Below are 17,585 nucleotides of genomic sequence, written 5' to 3' on the forward strand. Positions count from 1 at the left end.
TATATATTATATATGTATTTTTTCTTGAAAAGTAACTATTATATAGAACCAAAAAAAAAAATACAGTAAAAAGTAGCATTGTTTCATGTTTGCAAATATTTTAAAAGTCCAGTGTAACACAAAACAGAGCTGGATTCTCACATCTGCATCTGCATTCATGGGTTGTCATATATTATTTTTGTTTTGGTTGAAGTGTAAGAGGAAAATTTGGCCTCACAGTGATTTTGGGAAAAGAAGGAGTGCTTTAATAGGATTTAGAGATTAATTGTGGATATTCTTGATACTACAAGAAAATGCCACAATTGGGAGTTTCTTTTTTTTTTTTTTAATGGAACGCTCCACAAATTTGCATGTCATTCTTGTGCAGGGGCCATGCTAATCTTCTCTGTATCATTCCAAATTTAGTATACGTGCTGCTAAAGCGAGAACTTGATAGTTTCTTAAAGATGAGTTGCAAGGTGGAATCTGGAACCATATCAATGGTCTTTTTGTGCTGTTCCATTGGTCTCTCTTGCACCTGCAATAAATCTTGTACCTGTGTGTGACTTGACAATATCACACATTGATCATTTAAAAAATACTGGCTCACTTCACTTAGTTATGCAGATCTTCCAAACATTAACACATCTCAAAATAAAAAATCATTCATTCATTCATTCATAGAAGGAAGATTTTTTAAAAACCCATCTTACTGGAAGAATCTGTATGTATTAGGAAGCTGGCAAGCTCACCATGCTATCTTCAACTTGGAAATCTGTGTTTTCAGTCAGATCCTTCTGTAGACTTCTAGACTGACTCACCCAATTGTCTTCTTGACACCTCTCCACTATTCTCAAGGCCCAACTCAGCATAAAGAAAACATATGCAGGCTTCCCACTCAAACCTGGTTGTCTACCCTGTCCTCGCCACCACTCTGCTCCCACAAATCCATTGCCGACTCCATCCATTGTACCTTGGGTGGAGTGTAGCCATGTCTGTCTACAGAAAGCCCCAAGTGGATGTTGGTGCTCTGAGGTCTCACAGCACAGCTTTAGGTAAGGGGAAGTTGACCTGAAGCTGGCTCAGCAGGAAATTCAGGGCTTGGGACCCTGGCCTCAGGCCAAAGTGACATGGCTTATTGAGTGACAGAAATCATTCCTTTTATGGTAGTGTAAGACACCCCTTCCATTTGGGTCTGGCCTTGGGGCTGCAGGAATGTGTGTTAGGTGCCAAGGACCTGCCACTCAAAGCAGAAATGTGGGCTGTCGACATTCCATTCCAACAGCTAGGACAACTGATGGGAGACCACGTGGGTTTCTCCAAGAATCGAGAGACTGTCCCCGTTGGCCACCACAGGAAAGATTCAGGGGCGGGTTCTGACCCCTTCATGGGATTCCTTGTATAGTTGAACCTTATGAAACTAGAAGGGAATGATCAGAAGTGATGAAGAAAAAGCTGAAACCTCTAAGTCTCCACAGTGAAGCTCCGAAGCCTTGATTGTTGGATCCGGTCAACATCATCTACACTGCCTTCTGGCCCTTTCTCTTCAAAGCCAAAGGCAGCAAAGATGGCAGATCAGGGCCTTTGAAATTGAGCAAAAGTTACCTGAGAGCACTGCCCCTGCTGGTCTGCTTAGACCACCTGAACCAGGGCCATTCCCCAAACCCCCAAAGGTAAAACTGAACCCACCAGCTACATGTAAGAGAGATAAAATGAAAAATCCACGCATTTTCTTTTTATTTAGCAAGTAGGATTTATTACCAGGACAGAAAAGCTCCCACAGCTAGAGAGGACCTGAAAGAGGTTGCCCCATACATTTTCTAAGAAATTAATTTATTTGATCAAATGGCAATACATGAAGATATCGTAAGTGATAAGGCTCTCTCAAAGTGTATCTTTATCATCAAGTAAATGTTTTCAATGGAAATGGCACCTAAAAAGAGAAAATGAGTTTCCTATAAATAATGTGTCTGTATAAGGCATCTGTAAAACCTTTATGTATTTTAAAACTAGGTTTCAAGTACAGGAAGTCCCCAATGTATGGATAAGTTCTGTTCCAAGAGCACATATGTAAGTCCCACTGTTTTAAGCTCAACAAAGTTAGCCCAGATACTCAACTAACACAATAGGCTATAATAGTACTGTACTAATTTAACAGACTATACTGACACCTGGCGGAGAGAAATAATACATTAAAAATGCAGGTGTGCATTGTTTAAAGTTCATAGCTTGAATGTTCATATGTAGGGGACTTACAGTATAACAGAAAAACTTATCAATAGTACTTAAAAGTGGATTTCTTAAATGCATAACACCTACAGCATGTCGTTATCCACAAGGGATTGGGGAGCGGGGGCTGTGAGAATTGAAACATCACAAAGTGTTGTCCCATGTGAACAGGGCTGAGGCAGTAATGGTTCCTCAACCTTGAACTCCCTGCACTGCATCCTACTGTTCCAAATCCTTGAGACTCAAGTGAGGGGGGAATTTCTTTTTTCTCTTTTGAGTTGGGGTCTCACTTTGTCACCCAAGCTGGAGTGTAGTGGCACCATCATGGCTCACCGCAGCCTCAACCTGCTGGTCTCCAGCAATCCTTCCACCTCAACCTTCAGAATAGCGCACATCATCATGCCCAGCTAATTTTTGGATTTATTGTAGAGACAAAGTCTCGCCATGTCACCCAGACTGGTCTTAATTGGGTTCCGGCAATCCTCTCTCCTTTGCCTCCCAAAGTGCTGGGATTACAGGCATGAGCCACCACATCTAACTGAAGGTGGGAATTTCTAATCACCCTAGTAGGGAATAGTTAGAAAAGGAAGTTGGGAAACCAGAATTGAAAAGGGTCAGGGGAGGGGAAACCAAGGAATGCCAGGGGCAGAGGTTATCTGTGGAGCAACTTTAGAAATGGCCAAGGAAGCCAGGCATGGTGGTTCATGCCTGTAATTCTAGCACTGTGGGAGGTTAGGGTGGACAAATCACTTGAGCCCAGGAGTTCAAGACCAGCCTGGGCAACATAGCAAGACCTTGTCTCTCTAAAAAAAAAAAATCAAAAAATTAGCAGGGAATGGTGGTATGAGCCTGTAGTCCCAGCTACTCAGGAGGCTAAGATGGAAGGACCGCCTGAGCCCAGGAGGTCGAGGCTGCCATGAGCCATGATAGTCACGATCATGCCACTGCACTCCAACCTGGGCAACAGAGTGAGACCCTGACTAAAACAAAACAAAACAAAGCAAAACAAACATCACCCATACATGATCAAGGAAATAGATTTTTAAAAAAAAATCCAAACGGTGGATCCTTGGGGTAGCACCCTGGGGTCTGTAGGAAGGAGGGTGCCACGCCCCGCTGGTAGGGACTGACCTGCATGCCATGTGCTGGGAGCCACCACATGCACTCGCACAAAATCCTTGCTGCAGGCCAAGTCATGACCTGGATGTGCTAGGGACAGGTCAGTGCATTGGTCACACCATTTTTTCCCAAAGATGTGTCGGCATCCAAGGGATTGTCTTAGGGTCCATGATGGGATCTGGGAGGCAGGAGTTGGCAGGTCCAAGTCATAAAATCAGAAAAGCTTCAGATGTGAGAGAACCAGACACAAATGAGGTGCATCTCCAGCAGCACAGCTCAAAGGTGCCCAAGGACTACAGTGAAGCTGAGTGACAGGAAGAAATGGAGAAAATTCCAGAAAACTAAGGATGGTCATCGAAAAATAACCGCATAGCACCCGTGACTACTAATTTAAGATACAGAAACATCACTGAGGATTTATATAGTGTCTGTGCTATTCATTCTATAAATATAAATACTTATGAATGCTTTCAAAATATTTTAAATGACACATCTTTCTACTATAAATATTACACTCCAGATTTGTACAACTGAGTTGATGTTACATTTAAACATAGTAGATTGGGGTTATATATAAAATAACTTTTGCAGACCATTTACTGAACCTTGGTTACACAGTGAAGTGAATGCTAAAACATACAAACGCGCACACACACACACACACACACACACACACACACACACACACAGAGGAAGCATCTTACTGGGGGCTCTGGAAGCAAATATGTTTTTATCTATGTATTTATGCATTATACAAAGATGTACTTGTTCATTCGTATACATGAATTCAAATACTCCACAGGAGATCTTACACTGAAAATACTTTTCTGTTTCCTTATCAGCTTCTTTGCTTTCTTCAAGTCTACATGGGAGGGCTACCCAGAGGCTTATGGCTCTTTTTCTCAGAGTCCCATTGTCTTCTTTAGAGGGGTGTATTTAAAAATAGTTTCACGTTTCCCATCAGGCTAAGTGGTTCCTTTAAGATTCCTAACCTTGAGATTACAATCTTCCTTATCAATGACACTGATACACACACACACATTTTAATCAGAATAGTAAATGACTTTACATGGCCTACTTTTAGCTGTGTGCTTTTAAAACAGGTTTGCTCCCAGCACTACAGAAAATAACCTCCAAACTAATCCAGGTTGCTCACTGGAGATGACCCTCTCTGCTGTCTGGGATTGACAGAGTGAGGCGAGCCTGAAGGTGGGACAGGATAAGAAAACTCCAAGGCTCTGTGCATCCACAGAACATTAAAATGTGGCTGGAGCAGAATCTAAAATAGCTTTCCACTCAGGAAAGGGTATTACATTTGATGACTCTATGGAGTGATTTTGTGAATGAGTTGTGCACATGTGTAAACTCAATGAGCCACCTGACCTTACTCCAGGGACTCAAGGAAAGCAGTACCAGGATGTCATAGTCGCAGCCATACTCTCAGATACAGAGACAGAGAGTTCAACCCAAAAGAGTCTCACAATCTCAAAGCCAAGGCTGCCATTCATCTTTGCTTCACTTCTCCAAAATCAGGTCTCTGATTTAGCTAGCTGAAGAGATGCTTCAGCAGAAACGTGAAATCAGTGTTGGTTCACACCGTGAGGCTAGGGAACCAACACTTCCTTAAAGATGCCAGGAGGTGGATCCCAGTCTGTGTCAGTTTTCTCAGTGAGTGGCATGCACATTTAACTCCAGTGAGATTACTAAAGAATTGACTTTTAAAAACGGATTTAGGGAAATGAAGTGATCCTGGGTTAGCTTATTTCTACAACTTATTGAACAGAAATCACCTCAAGGCCAAGCGATGCTGCTTTTGGCTCAGTTCACCTGAAAGTAATTTCATTTGGAAGTCTTCTTATCTATTTAATGGAACAGGGGACTGACTCAAAGTTGGTCTAGTGGATGAAACAAAATAAACATGAACAAGGCACAACCAGCATAGCCAGTCAATGGACTTCACTCAACTGGGCAGCCTGGCCAAGTGACACAGCCTCGCTGAGCAGACAGACTGAGGGGTCTCCATCAGCCAAATACCACTGTTTCCCAAACCATGATGCTGGCAGAGAACAGAACTCGGGAGCCAAGGCCCTCACAGCAATACATGGCTTGGGTGTCCAGGGATGACCTATGATGAACCATCTGCCCCTTGGCGTGTTCAGATTCACAGCTCTGGCACTGGGCACCTGATACTGTCTAAAGAGAGATCTCTATAGCTGGGCATGGTGGCACATGCCTGTGTTCCCAGCTACTCAAGAGGTGAAGGTGGGAAGATTCCTTGAGGCCAGAAGCTTGAGACTAGCCTGGGCAACACAGGGAAAGCCTGTCTCTTAAAAAAAAATTTAAAAACTTAGCTGGGGCAAGTGGCATGCGCCTGTAGTTCCAGCTACTCGGGAGGCTGAGGCAGGAGGCTGCTTGAGCCTAGGAGTTTGAGGCTGAGATGAGCTGTGACTATGCCCCTGCACTCTAGTCTGGGTGACAGAGTGACACCCAGAGACCCTGTCTCCTGTTAGAGAGAGAGAGAGAGAGAGAGACATTGATTTATTTCTGCTCCTAGAGGAACAATCTGAAACTTCTGGATACAGACCAAAGAATAAAGCTTATCTTTCTGTCACCTCATCCTATGGTGCTTGCCCAGTCAGTTTGCTTCCCTATCCTCCCACTCTATAACAGAGGGTGTGGGACAAGGTGGCTCCAAATCACAAGAAAGTTGGGTTTAGCTGAAGGCTGACTCTGAGCTCAGAAATGCATCCATTTGTTATCATTTGAGGTTTGGGTTTCAGACCAGCTTATCAATGGCATAACCCAAGGGTAACATGAGCAATGACTGATGTGTTTTGTTCATTATAAAGCTATCTACACAGTGCCCGAATAAGTAAGGTGATCTGGGAAGGGAACACTTCTGGCCTGGGGAAAAAAAGAAAACCAGTCACATCACAGCTTTCTCTAAAACTTCCCATTAAAAAAATCATTGAATAACACCTGAGATTCCCTGCCTTTCAATATTAGCGTAGGCTCCATTTCAAACTTGCATTCTTTGTTATAATTATCAAATGTTCAATCCATTGCCAGGGCAGAGAAAAACTGTGAGGGGAAAAAAACCCAAACAAACACACAAGCTGGAAAAATAAGTGAAAAGGCATTTGCATTGACAGGGTGCTAGGATTTTAAAAGTTAAAACAATAATATATCAAGAAAATACCGTGAAAATATCTATCTCAAAATAGAACAAGACTTAGTCGGAAGGCTCAGTAAAACAATTACTTTAAGAGTTGGCGAATAAGAAGGACAAGTAGAAGACCTTTCCACCTCTGACCCTTCTTCAGTCTCCTGCCCTCAGACTCTCCCAGCAGGATAATCCCAAAGCCACGACAAAGTGCTGGTATTTTTCAGGATCTTTTCAAGACAGTTTCCGTCTTGGTAACGCGAATGGTGGTGCTCATCAAGGCAACTGATGGACTCTGAATGCATTTGGAGACACAGGCTCAAAGACCTCATCGTCGCCTTCCACCCCTTCTTCTATAGGCTTCATCTTGGCAGAGGCTCGCTGGTGTGGAGAGGACATGTCTGGGGAAAGACACAGAAAGGAGAACTGCTCAACGTACGACCTGCTCTGAGACCAGCATGATGCATCAGTGGGAAGTTCCAACTGGAAAAGCAAACTCTGTGGAACTCTACAACCAGTGTCAGGAATGTCATTCCCGGAAGCATTCTATTTTCAACCCAGCATTTCAATAAAACAACCAAGTCAAGAAGAGATTCTCGGTCATGAGAACAGATGTGGGTAGATTCCGCTCCTGTGCTCGGAGGACCAGAGCTCCTTCAAGAGCTGCAAGTCCCAGTGGGTTGCTCCAAAGTTTGCTTAGGACTCAGGATGCATGTCCCTGAAGTAATGTCACACGTGGGGACTCGAGTCCCATATTGACCTTTGGAAGTTGAGTCCATTCCTAATTTCCCTAAGGAGTGGTTCTATTCTAAAACTGTGAAACCTAATGCCATTTTCAATGCCACCTAAAAGTAGATTTCTTACCTCTACCATTCCAGCCACTCCCTGGACTGGTGTGGAAGAGAGACAGGGGGAGGGGAAGAGAGTCCAGGCACTAGGGGGGTGGGGGGGAGGGAGAGAGCCAGGCGGAGGAAATATGAAGGGGGCCAAAAAAATCTGGAATTTATTTATGAAAAATGGTGTATTTAGTCTTACGTGTTTAAACTTCAGTCACCTTCAAAGTACTCTCCATTTGATTCAATACACCTATCAAAACCCTCTTTCCATTGCTCAAAACAGCTTTTGAACGTGTCAATGTTGATGCCTTTCAGTGCTTCTGCAGTTTTTGGTTTGGCCTCTTCATTTCCCTTTGAGGACATTTTTCATCCCAGAAAACAAAAGTCATCCAAGACATGATCGGGTGAATAGGGAGGGTGGGGTGTGGGGGTCACGCCATTCTTAGTCAAAAACTGTGGAACACTCAGCGCAGTGTGGGCAGATGTGCTTGTAAACCACCCATCAAGAAATGCACACGTGTGTTGAATCTAAAAAAAAAAAATTCATTGAAGCTGAACGCAGCCTCTCACAACAACACTAGCGGGGACACTGATGCTGATGGGTCCCTAGAACACTTACCTAGCGGGGGAAGCCTGGACTTCAAGGAGTCCACCCCCCAAAATATAATTCCAGGTTTTTCTGGAGGTCCCCCCGACGCCATACAATCCTGGGTGGCAGCAGGGGAAAGACCATCCTTTAAGGATACTGTTTAATCAAAGGAACTAAGAAAGAATCCACCCATTCAGCCGCTCATTGGTTCTTGCATTCACCAGATGTTATTGAGCATCTATCGTGTAATGGACACAATGCTTGACGTAGAAGAAAATACTGTCACGAAGTAAGAGTAGAAGGCATTATCAATAGACTTCCTGAGGTGTCCAATGAGCAGCTCATGGGACTACATGAACACAGACTTCCCTCCCGACAGTGAACCCATGACAGGTCCCACCAGTGTTCCCTGTCCCTCCTGACAGGTCCCATCAGTGTCTCTGCCTGCCCCACCCACGCCCAGGTCTCTCCTGCAGTCCAATTGCGGGACAGAGTGGCATGCCGCCAGCCAGGGAACGGCAAACCCAGGCTGGGTGAAGGTTGAGGAAGGAAGGACAAAGGATGAGAAACTGACTCTTCCACACTTGCTAACAGCAAAGGAGAGTAAAGGGGTTGATTAAGACATGAACAAGATCCGTTTCAGGATGGCGACGAACGGTTGTCAAGATGTCCTGTCATTCGCTGGCATGAGTCAGCGGCAGACAGCAGGGTCGGCCAGCACCGAGAAAATGCCCCAGTCAGCAAGGGGGTGGGGTGGAGGGAAGGGCATGAGCATGTCACGAGGCTACTCCCAGGAGGAAGACTGGGACCAGGGTGAGCATGCCGCCCAGACTCAGCCTGAATGAGTGGCTGTTTCCCCCCGCCCCCACCCTCATATGGTACAGGGTGAGGCGGCACATAGTTTCAAGTCCAGAGGCTCAGGAAACATTTCCAGGGTTCAAATTCCTGCTCTGCAACCTGCACTCGGTTACTAAACCCTTCGAGGCCTCTGTTTCCTTATCTATAGAAAGGGGATACTCATAGGAACTGTTTCATAGGGTTATTCAGAGGATTAAACAAAAGACTGCATGTAATGTGCTTAGCAGGGTGCTGGGCCCATAGCAACTGTCACTAAGTGTCATTTATTATCTACTATGCAGCCACTGCCAAACATCTGGGGAAATGCTGCTACCAACAGTCATTTCTTCCAGCACAAAAAGATAATTATGCAGGGCTGGAACATGGAGTACATATTTGCAGTCAAAATACTGAGCTTCTGTGGGCATGGCAGCTCATAGCTTTAATACCAGTACTTTGGGAGACCCATGAAGGAGGATCACTTGAAGCCAGTTAGAGACCAGCTTGGGCAACATAGCAAGACCCCTTCTCTACAAAAGTTAAAAAATTAATCGGGCATGGTGGCGCATGCCTGTAGTCCCAGCCACTTGGGAGCCACTGGAAGTTCGCATGAGCCTGGGAGATCAAGGCTGTGGTGAGCTATAATCACACCACTGCACTCCAGCCTGGGTGACAGAGTGAGACCCTGTCTCAAACAAACAAACAAACAACCCCCCCCCCCCCAAAAAAAACCCCAATTGAGCTTCTTGAAAGACAAATATCAGCATCAACTGTAAAACGCAAAACAAAACAAAAAACAAAAAACCACCTCTGTTAAGATGGTCCCAGAATACACATCTCAAGCAAGTTATTTCTATTCTTTTCTGTGCAGGTGACATCAAACACACCAGATACAACCTTAATTCACATGTCTGCTCAAATGACAGTGAAAATTATCTGTGTGACCTTGGGCAAGTTACCTTACTTCTTTATGCATTCATTTTCTTATCCGTAAAACAGGAATTAAGAACAGCGCCCATCTTGTATGGTTGTTATAAGGATTCAATGACTTAATATTTGTAAAGTTTTTAAATCAGTACCTGAGATGTAATAATTACTTTGTAAATATTTATAAGAATATAAAAATTAATTCATGGGGTCTTTGGAGGGCCCTGGCCTTAATCATGAGAATATTTGTGAAAATTCATCATTGCCCATAGGACTGGTCAATAAAGTGGGCCAGTGCTCAAAGAGGGGCTTGTGTTTCTCAATCTGAGCTGTCCTGAGTATAGCAAAATTGTCTTTAAAAAAAAAACCAAAAACAAACCAGCAATAGCCATGGCCTCCATAGTATTTCTAGCCTCAAGTTTTGATTTGGTCTCATAAAATATTAACTTAGGCTGAGTATTTGCTATCAGATAAAACCCTCAGAACAAACAATAAAACGGCAAGTCTGAGAGTATTAAATCAATAATATCTAGCATTTAGGCATAACTGTACAATGCACACAATGGAAACACACCCAGTTTATTTTGTCTGAGGCAATGACACTGATTGGTCTCCAGTTTTTAAGCCCACCTATTAAGCCAGGTGACATTCCATAGTTATATAGAGGCTGCTGTCTGACTCTGTCAACTACCACACCTGCATTTTATCACTGAGAGAAAACAGAGAGGACCCAATATAGATGAAGATGGTCAAGAGAAAACTCCCCCAAACGTTCAGCTTTTCTGTGAGTTTACTTCATTCTCACTGTACGAGGTTCAACAGTTAGTTTTGAAAATTCATCCTAGAAAAAGCACTCCAGCCCTCATTGCTAAGTATCATTACGGTCACTTTCAAAGTATACCCCTTAGAAAGCTATGCACCAACTCCAGCGCCAAGTCCACCTGTCAAAACAATTTTGGAACTCTTTTTCTGGAATGGCCATCAGAGCTGTTGTCGTATCACCCCTGATGTCCTGAATGGCATAAATGTCTTCCTTTCAATATTTTCCTTATCTTTGGGTAAAAGAAAAGTCATCGGGGGCCAAATCAGGTGAGTAGAGAGGGTGTTCCAAGATGGTGACTTGTATAGTGCTGCCGGCATAAGCGCATGGTAGCAAGTTCGTAAACTTCATGATCAGACTAGCATAGCTTCCCAGGGGGAGTACTTTGAAGGTGACTGTAGTGATACTCAGTAAGGAGATATGGAGCCCTTATTTCTAGGACAAGTTCATGAACTTAATTGTCAGACCTTGTATTTGGTTGGGCAGAAGAGTTGTGGTACTTACTAGATAACATTAAAAGAATACTAAGAGCTATTTGCAATCCTTGGGGTGACATCTGGGGAAGTTGGGCCGCCTCCCTATCCCCCTACTCCCCGTCGTCTAAGCTCTTGCAAACTCATAGCTCTCCAAATACAACCCATCCTCTTCCTTTCCTCCTCTTGCTTTTCTCTCCACTTGGAAAGTTCCCTCCACTCCACTGTCCTCAAAGTGCAGTTCAGACTCCACCTCCTTCATATGTGCTCCTTCCTGATGCTTATGGGAAGATTCCACCCTCCTCATCTCAACAGCTTCAGCCCTGGCACACTCTGCATTGCACTGTGGTTGCAGGGCTTGCATCTGTCCCCTACGGGAAAACAGGCACCTTGAGGGCTAGAACCACGGCCTCTTCTCCTGAAACCTTGCAGAAGTACCCCACATAGAGCCAGTCCCTTGATCCATACTTATGTACGTGGTGACAAAAAAAAAATCTCTCTGAAATGCTACACAGGGAACTTCAGGAAGGGCTCTGAGGATAGGGGCAAAAGACATGGCCAGCATGTTTAACCTCTGACAGGTCAAGCCCAAACCCTACCAGTGGGACACCCCCAGGATTCCTTAAGCACAGGCAGGTCTCAGGGTATAGTAAAGCCTCACTAGGAAAAGGGACTGTTGGCATCCTGTAACATGTCCTCTGAAGGAATTGTATAATTGACTGCTTAGAGCATGGACAAGAAGCTGCCCTCTCAAGGGAACACCAACAGGCTTAAAAACACCATCCCCTGCAAGAATGTTTGCATTTAATCATCAAAAGGAATCAGTGAGTGACTCTGAGGTGCTGGGTTAAAGGTTGAGGAAATGCAAACAAATCAAACCCAGCCTCTGCCTCTAGCTTATTTTATTGCTCAAGACTCAAAGCACTTTTCAGAGCAATCCATCCTCACCATATCTATATGATTATTTCTGTTTTATATTCAGAAAATGACAGCAACGACAACCTGAACAACCTGTGAGAGAAAGCAGAGAGAGGTGGCTGCTGCCAATGAGCTCATTTCACACCAGGGCATGAACTGCTCAGAATCACACTTTGGGAGGGTAAACCCGAAGACCTGGAAAGATTTGATTTTTCCATGAAAGCTCTCTTCACACGGAGAATACCTGACTCACTTTCATTTTAGGCTTTGTGGCAGACTCCACAAGCACCCCCGCCTCCCAATCCTACATCAACACTGCCTTGGACCCGTGGGCACACGGGAGCAACAGAGCCTCACCACTCACTGCCAGGAGCCGCCCAGCACCAGGTGGTCACCAACCCCTTGCCAGGAAAAAGAGGCACAGAGAGTGCCACTCTTTGTGCCCTCTTCAGTTACCCTGGCCTCCTGTTCCATTGAGGGCCAAGTATGACATTTACAGACAATGTCATACTTGGACCACCTGGCCCCACCTAGGAACTGCAGCTGTCACAGCCAGGAGAAAGGCCAGCTTTGAGGAGCAAAGAGCTCACCTGTCCCTTAGAACATAGAGCTCTCTGGCCTCATCAGACCTGCTAGTTCAATGGGAGGACCGGAGCCCATCACTACACAGCTGGAAACTATTTCTTCATCTTCTAATAAATCCAAAACTAATTTGGAGTATGAGTAAAAAAATGAGGGACTATTATGCTTCAAGGGAACTGTCTTACATTTGATAAGCTGAACATTAATAACTTCTTTCTACAAGTTTTCCTGGTTTCTCATTAATTTTATGTATTGATGCACCATTAAAAATTTGCCCAAAGCCAGATGCCTTCCATAAATGTGGAAGCATAAGAGAAGAAGAAAGAGATTATCTTTAGTTAAGTGCTTTTTCCAATTACTTTTGCCCTTCAAGGACACTACTATGAGGTTCATGACCTCTGTAGAATGCCTTACTTTCCATTTATTTCAAATTCTATGAGGGCAAATAATTCTATATCCATAAATTTCTCAGGAAACAGATTCCTATTCTCCTATGAAAACCACTTTTGCAGTTGGGAGACAGAGTGTTAATTCTACCCTGTGGTATTTATTATGATCACCAAAAGACAATTATACTTATTTTTTGCTATTAGCTATAATCCAATAACCTTCCAATTTGCTGGGCTCTGGCTACCAGTTAACACAGTTTATTATAAAAGTATATGAACAGTCTCATACTGCAATGCAACCCAGACCTCTCAGGTGTGAAACTGTTAAAACAGTTATGTCAAAAGATACTGTTGCTTGAGGGATTTTTCATATTATACACCAAGTAGCCAAAAAAAAAAAAAAAAATTCACTACCAAAGGACTTCCCTATTCCTTCCATAATACCGCTGTACCAAGAAGGGCAGCCAGCAAGACAGAACTGTCCTCTGAGCGGCACGCCACATTCACAGAATGTTCAGGTAAGACAGAGAGACCTACAGCACCAGCCTACAATCCTGAGGGTGAGAAGGAAAAACTCAAGGACATGAGCTTTGAGTACAGGCAGAAGATGGGGACAGTAATGACAGCCCTGAACCAAACAGCCCACCATGGGCTCCTACAAAGGGATTTGACACGGCCAGCAGAGTCTCCTCAGCAGATCTGTTCAGACAGTGGTCAGGGCTGGACGCCCATTGTAGGGGATGGGAGCTCACCATTAAGACCCATTTTGTGTCCTTGGGGGTCGTTGGCTGCAAGTGTAGACTGGACACAGGCCTCTGTGGACAGCAGGCTCAGGCTATCCCGTGGAGCTGTCACTGTCTTCCTAAAGTCCTCAATTAAGTAGCCAAGGGGCCCTTTTCATACATGATCCAGGGAAATCGTATGTGACAGTCAGTGAAAACTCTGGCATACAGAGTAGGAGAAAGTTAGGCAAGACAAATTCCCTTGGTCAGAATTAAGCTTATTTCTATTTCGAATTACATGAGGCCCTCTCCTAGGAAGTAAAAGTAAACCCATTTGTTGTTCTTAAATCCAGAGTGAAGGTCATGGCTATTCCAGAAGATGAACAAGCTACCTCAAGTCTGAGCTTCAAGTAAGTAGTGAACCATGATGTGAAGTTTGTTAAGTGACTTTCATCTTTGCTTAAGAAACACATTTTTTAAAAAGAAGCAACACATTGGTAAACTATCTAACATCATGCCTTAAGATTTTTTTTCTCTTCTCTTTTGTTAACTTTAATGATGTTTTCTTCATTCTTTTCAAAATGTTATTATTTTTATTATGTTTAACCATCTGGCCAACTGCTTTAGCAAGTAATTAAAAACCTACAAGAGTTTAGAATTTTAATTAGATTTTACAATTTTTGAAGAATGGGGATGGGGAAGGATTTAATGGCTTCTTTGCTAGAAATAATTATCATCTCTTTTCCTGCCTTTGCCTACTTATATCATCAGATTTTTTTAAATTGAGGAAACTGAGTTTGAATGGAAGCATTTTAAACAATCATATTGAAGGGTAGTTGCAGCCCTCATACCTAATTTTCCATTAAATGGTCTCAGCACCAACACTGAGGAACTCAAACAAAGCATACAAAATTAGGGCAAATGTGGAGGCTGGATCAGGATAGCGGCTTCCGTGAAGACACTCTCGCTGGTCCAAGGAATCATTCTCAGATCAGTTCCTGACCACTCAGTCAGGTGATCAGGGTCCTGAGCTGCACAGCACCGGGTGTGAGCAGCCAAGGAACAGCAAAAGTCCTGCAGCTCCTTCCTGCCCACAAAGAGGATGCTATAGAGCCAAGGAGATGGTGAACAAATCCAGCAGGAGTGAGGACAGGTTCTGGGACAGTAGCTAAGCAACGGCCCAGAGAACAGCGCATCTAGGATGAAGCTGGAGGATGGCAGGCTCTATGAGGAAGGTCTCTGGGAAAAGGGGATACGGAATTGGTAGACTGAAAGAGTTATATGGACAGAAAGGGCAAGTGTAGAAAAAAAGAAAGGCAACTAGAAATGCCCACAAAACCAAAAAGCAGTATGAAAAGACAATGGTTCAAATAAAGGACAAGATGTCAAGAAGAAAATAAAATGGGTTTCACCTAAAAGACAGAATGAGTAAGAAGCCAGAAGATACTGGGGATATGGTGAAAAAGATGTGTCCTCTCCACAAAAGCAAGACAACTTCAGGAAAAAAGAGGGCCAATGTATCAAGTAAACCATGGCTTGATTTTTACATGAAGGAAGAACCAATTTGAGTTTGATATTAGGAATATTCCCCTTTGAGCAGGAATTGTGACATTGGAAACAGAAATACATAAATACAGGGGGTGCCAAAAACATTTTTTTTTTTTGAGTTGGAGTCTCACTCGGTCGCCCAGACTGGAGTGCAGTGACTGCTCCCGCCCACTGCAGCCTCGCCTGCTGGGCTCCTGCGATCCTTCCACCTCAGCCTTACGAGTAGCTGGAATTACAGGCATGTGCTACCACGCCCAGCTGATTTTTTGATTTATTGTAGAGATGAGGTCTCGCTGCCCAGGCGGGTCTCGAACCCGCAGGCTCAGGCAATCCACTCACTTCAGCCTCCCAAAGGCGCGGGATTACAGGCTGAGCCACCGAGCCCGGCTAGCCAAAAACATTTTGAGTATGACGTTCGCTCAAAGGATAGGTGTTAATCAAATGAATGCTAGCATCACCATGCGACAGGCAGGACAGTCAAAGAAAATGGCGGAAACCACAGTTGAGTGAACATCATACTACACATTGTTACCATAATTCAATTCAACTTTGAAAAGTAATACATAGATAACATCTCTTAAAATGTATCTATGGTTTTGTTTTGGTTTTTTTTTGCACCCCTCCCCCCGCCCCGCCATACACAGCCACTATTTGCTTCTGCATAAAGCATAATAATGTCCACATTGTTTATTCGTTTTAAACTTTGTGAAACAATTCATAGATAAAAGGAGGCAACAAAAAAGAATGTACCACAATCCTGATAGTTTTGAAGTAAAAGAAGAGACCCACGACGTTTTGAAGGCGGAAAGGGGAAGAATAAGAAAGGGCAGGGTGCAAATGTTCTCACCTTTAAAAATGGTGCAGAGAGAAAAGAAATAAAGGCTGAAATGCATTGTTTAATGTACAGAGGTAAGTAATAAAGGAATAAAGACTAGGGACACCATTGTATTGAAGTGGGGGGGAACGGGAAGTGAAGTCTGAGGACAAAGGTTAAGTGGATAAATAACAGCACATCGTGTAGCACTGTGGACAGAAATTGCTCCAAACTGATTGCTCCTTGAGAGCAGGACTGGCATCAGGTTGCAGGGGGTCAGTTCTTTGCATTTTCAGATTTCCTTTTTTACTATTTGGTCCTTCTATGTGGATATTAACTAGATAATTTTTGGAAATTTTTGATTAAAATACATAACTATAGAAAATTCCTTCACTGTCATTTTACAGGTAAGAAGGAAGATACTGGGTGGTGATAGAGGTCAGTTATGGGCTGGTGATAATGGGGACACTGGTGTCAGAGCACAGCCCCCACCGACCGCAGGGGTGTGGGGAGAGACAGAGGTCCTATTCCTTAAGCCTAAAAGGGGAAAATGCAACAGCCACCTCACAGGTAGCTGTGAGGATCCAGTAAGAACACAGATGAAGGTGGTCAAGATGCATCAGCGGCTATAGCAGTGGCCAAATATCCCCAAATAAGTTTTCGCCCACATGGAGACGGTCACTGTAAGGTAAAAGGCAAAGGAAGAACTTGTAACAAGTTCAACACTTCTGTTTCAAGCCAAGTAACCTTGATCAAGTTACTTAATCTCCCTAAACTATACTTTATTCGTCTGTAAAATGAAGGGTTTGTTTTTCTCAAGGTCTAAGAGTAGTTTGGGGTTCACATACCTGCTGCCTGGTCACATTTTTCTACCCTGTATAGTTCATGCAAAGCCTATTGTTTATAAGTCTATGGCTGTTCACAGGGATATGAAATACAAATTGAGTTGAACAGATGATTTCATGAAGCTGTAGTGGCTTTCTGCATCTTTCCAGGTAAATAAATGCATAAGACAGTTGAGAAAAACTCGTTGTCAGACACGTTGTTAGTCTTTGCAGACAAGAATCCTACCTAGATACAGGCTAACTTGACTTACATATATTTGTACAATGAGGTCATGTGAAATCAGTAGATTGTCCAGAGTACCAGTGTGGCACTAATAACAAAAAATATTTACAAATATCTTTTTCTCAGACAGAAATATCTAAGTATTGCAAGTATCTTCAAAAACATTATACATTTTGATTATTATTATTTCACAAAAAAAGATATGGTTTAAAACTAACAAATTCTCTCAAAGATGAGCTCCAACTGATTGCATTGCCTATACTGTCTCATGATTTTAAAAAAAAAGGCACAATCTGAACATAAGGTTGTTTAACCCCAATGAATTCAAATAAAGTTCTGCAACTTTCAAAGAAACATAACATGTGCTCCTGTTGCTGTGGTGATACCTGTGCTGGGTAGCACTTACTAGTGAAGGAATTGGCTGTGCAATCAATCTGGGTGAGTGTGTGTGTTTTATACATTATGAGGTGGGAGCTAACCCTTAAAAGGAGAGAAGATGACCAGAAGTTGACAAAGTAACCTGCTGAGCAAGCACCTTGGTCCAGGGGCAGAGACAAGAAAGCTTACGATGG

The 17,585-nt window shown here is 43.4% G+C and overlaps 1 protein-coding gene across 1 annotated transcript in view; it reads right to left on the reverse strand.

Annotated features, from left to right (window-relative positions):
* Positions 1-6,524: 6,524 nt before the first annotated feature.
* Positions 6,525-17,585, reverse strand: part of BVES (blood vessel epicardial substance) — a 39,144-nt gene continuing 28,083 nt past the window's right edge. The window contains exon 8 of the mRNA XM_008067057.2: positions 6,525-6,891. Coding sequence (XP_008065248.1) covers positions 6,767-6,891 — 125 coding nt within the window. The 3' untranslated portion in view covers positions 6,525-6,766. The remainder of the gene's footprint in view (positions 6,892-17,585) is intronic.

Source organism: Carlito syrichta, unplaced genomic scaffold (assembly GCF_000164805.1).
Source record: "Carlito syrichta isolate Samal-C Ts95f unplaced genomic scaffold, Tarsius_syrichta-2.0.1 Scaffold309276, whole genome shotgun sequence".
Taxonomy (NCBI): Eukaryota; Metazoa; Chordata; class Mammalia; order Primates; family Tarsiidae; genus Carlito; species Carlito syrichta.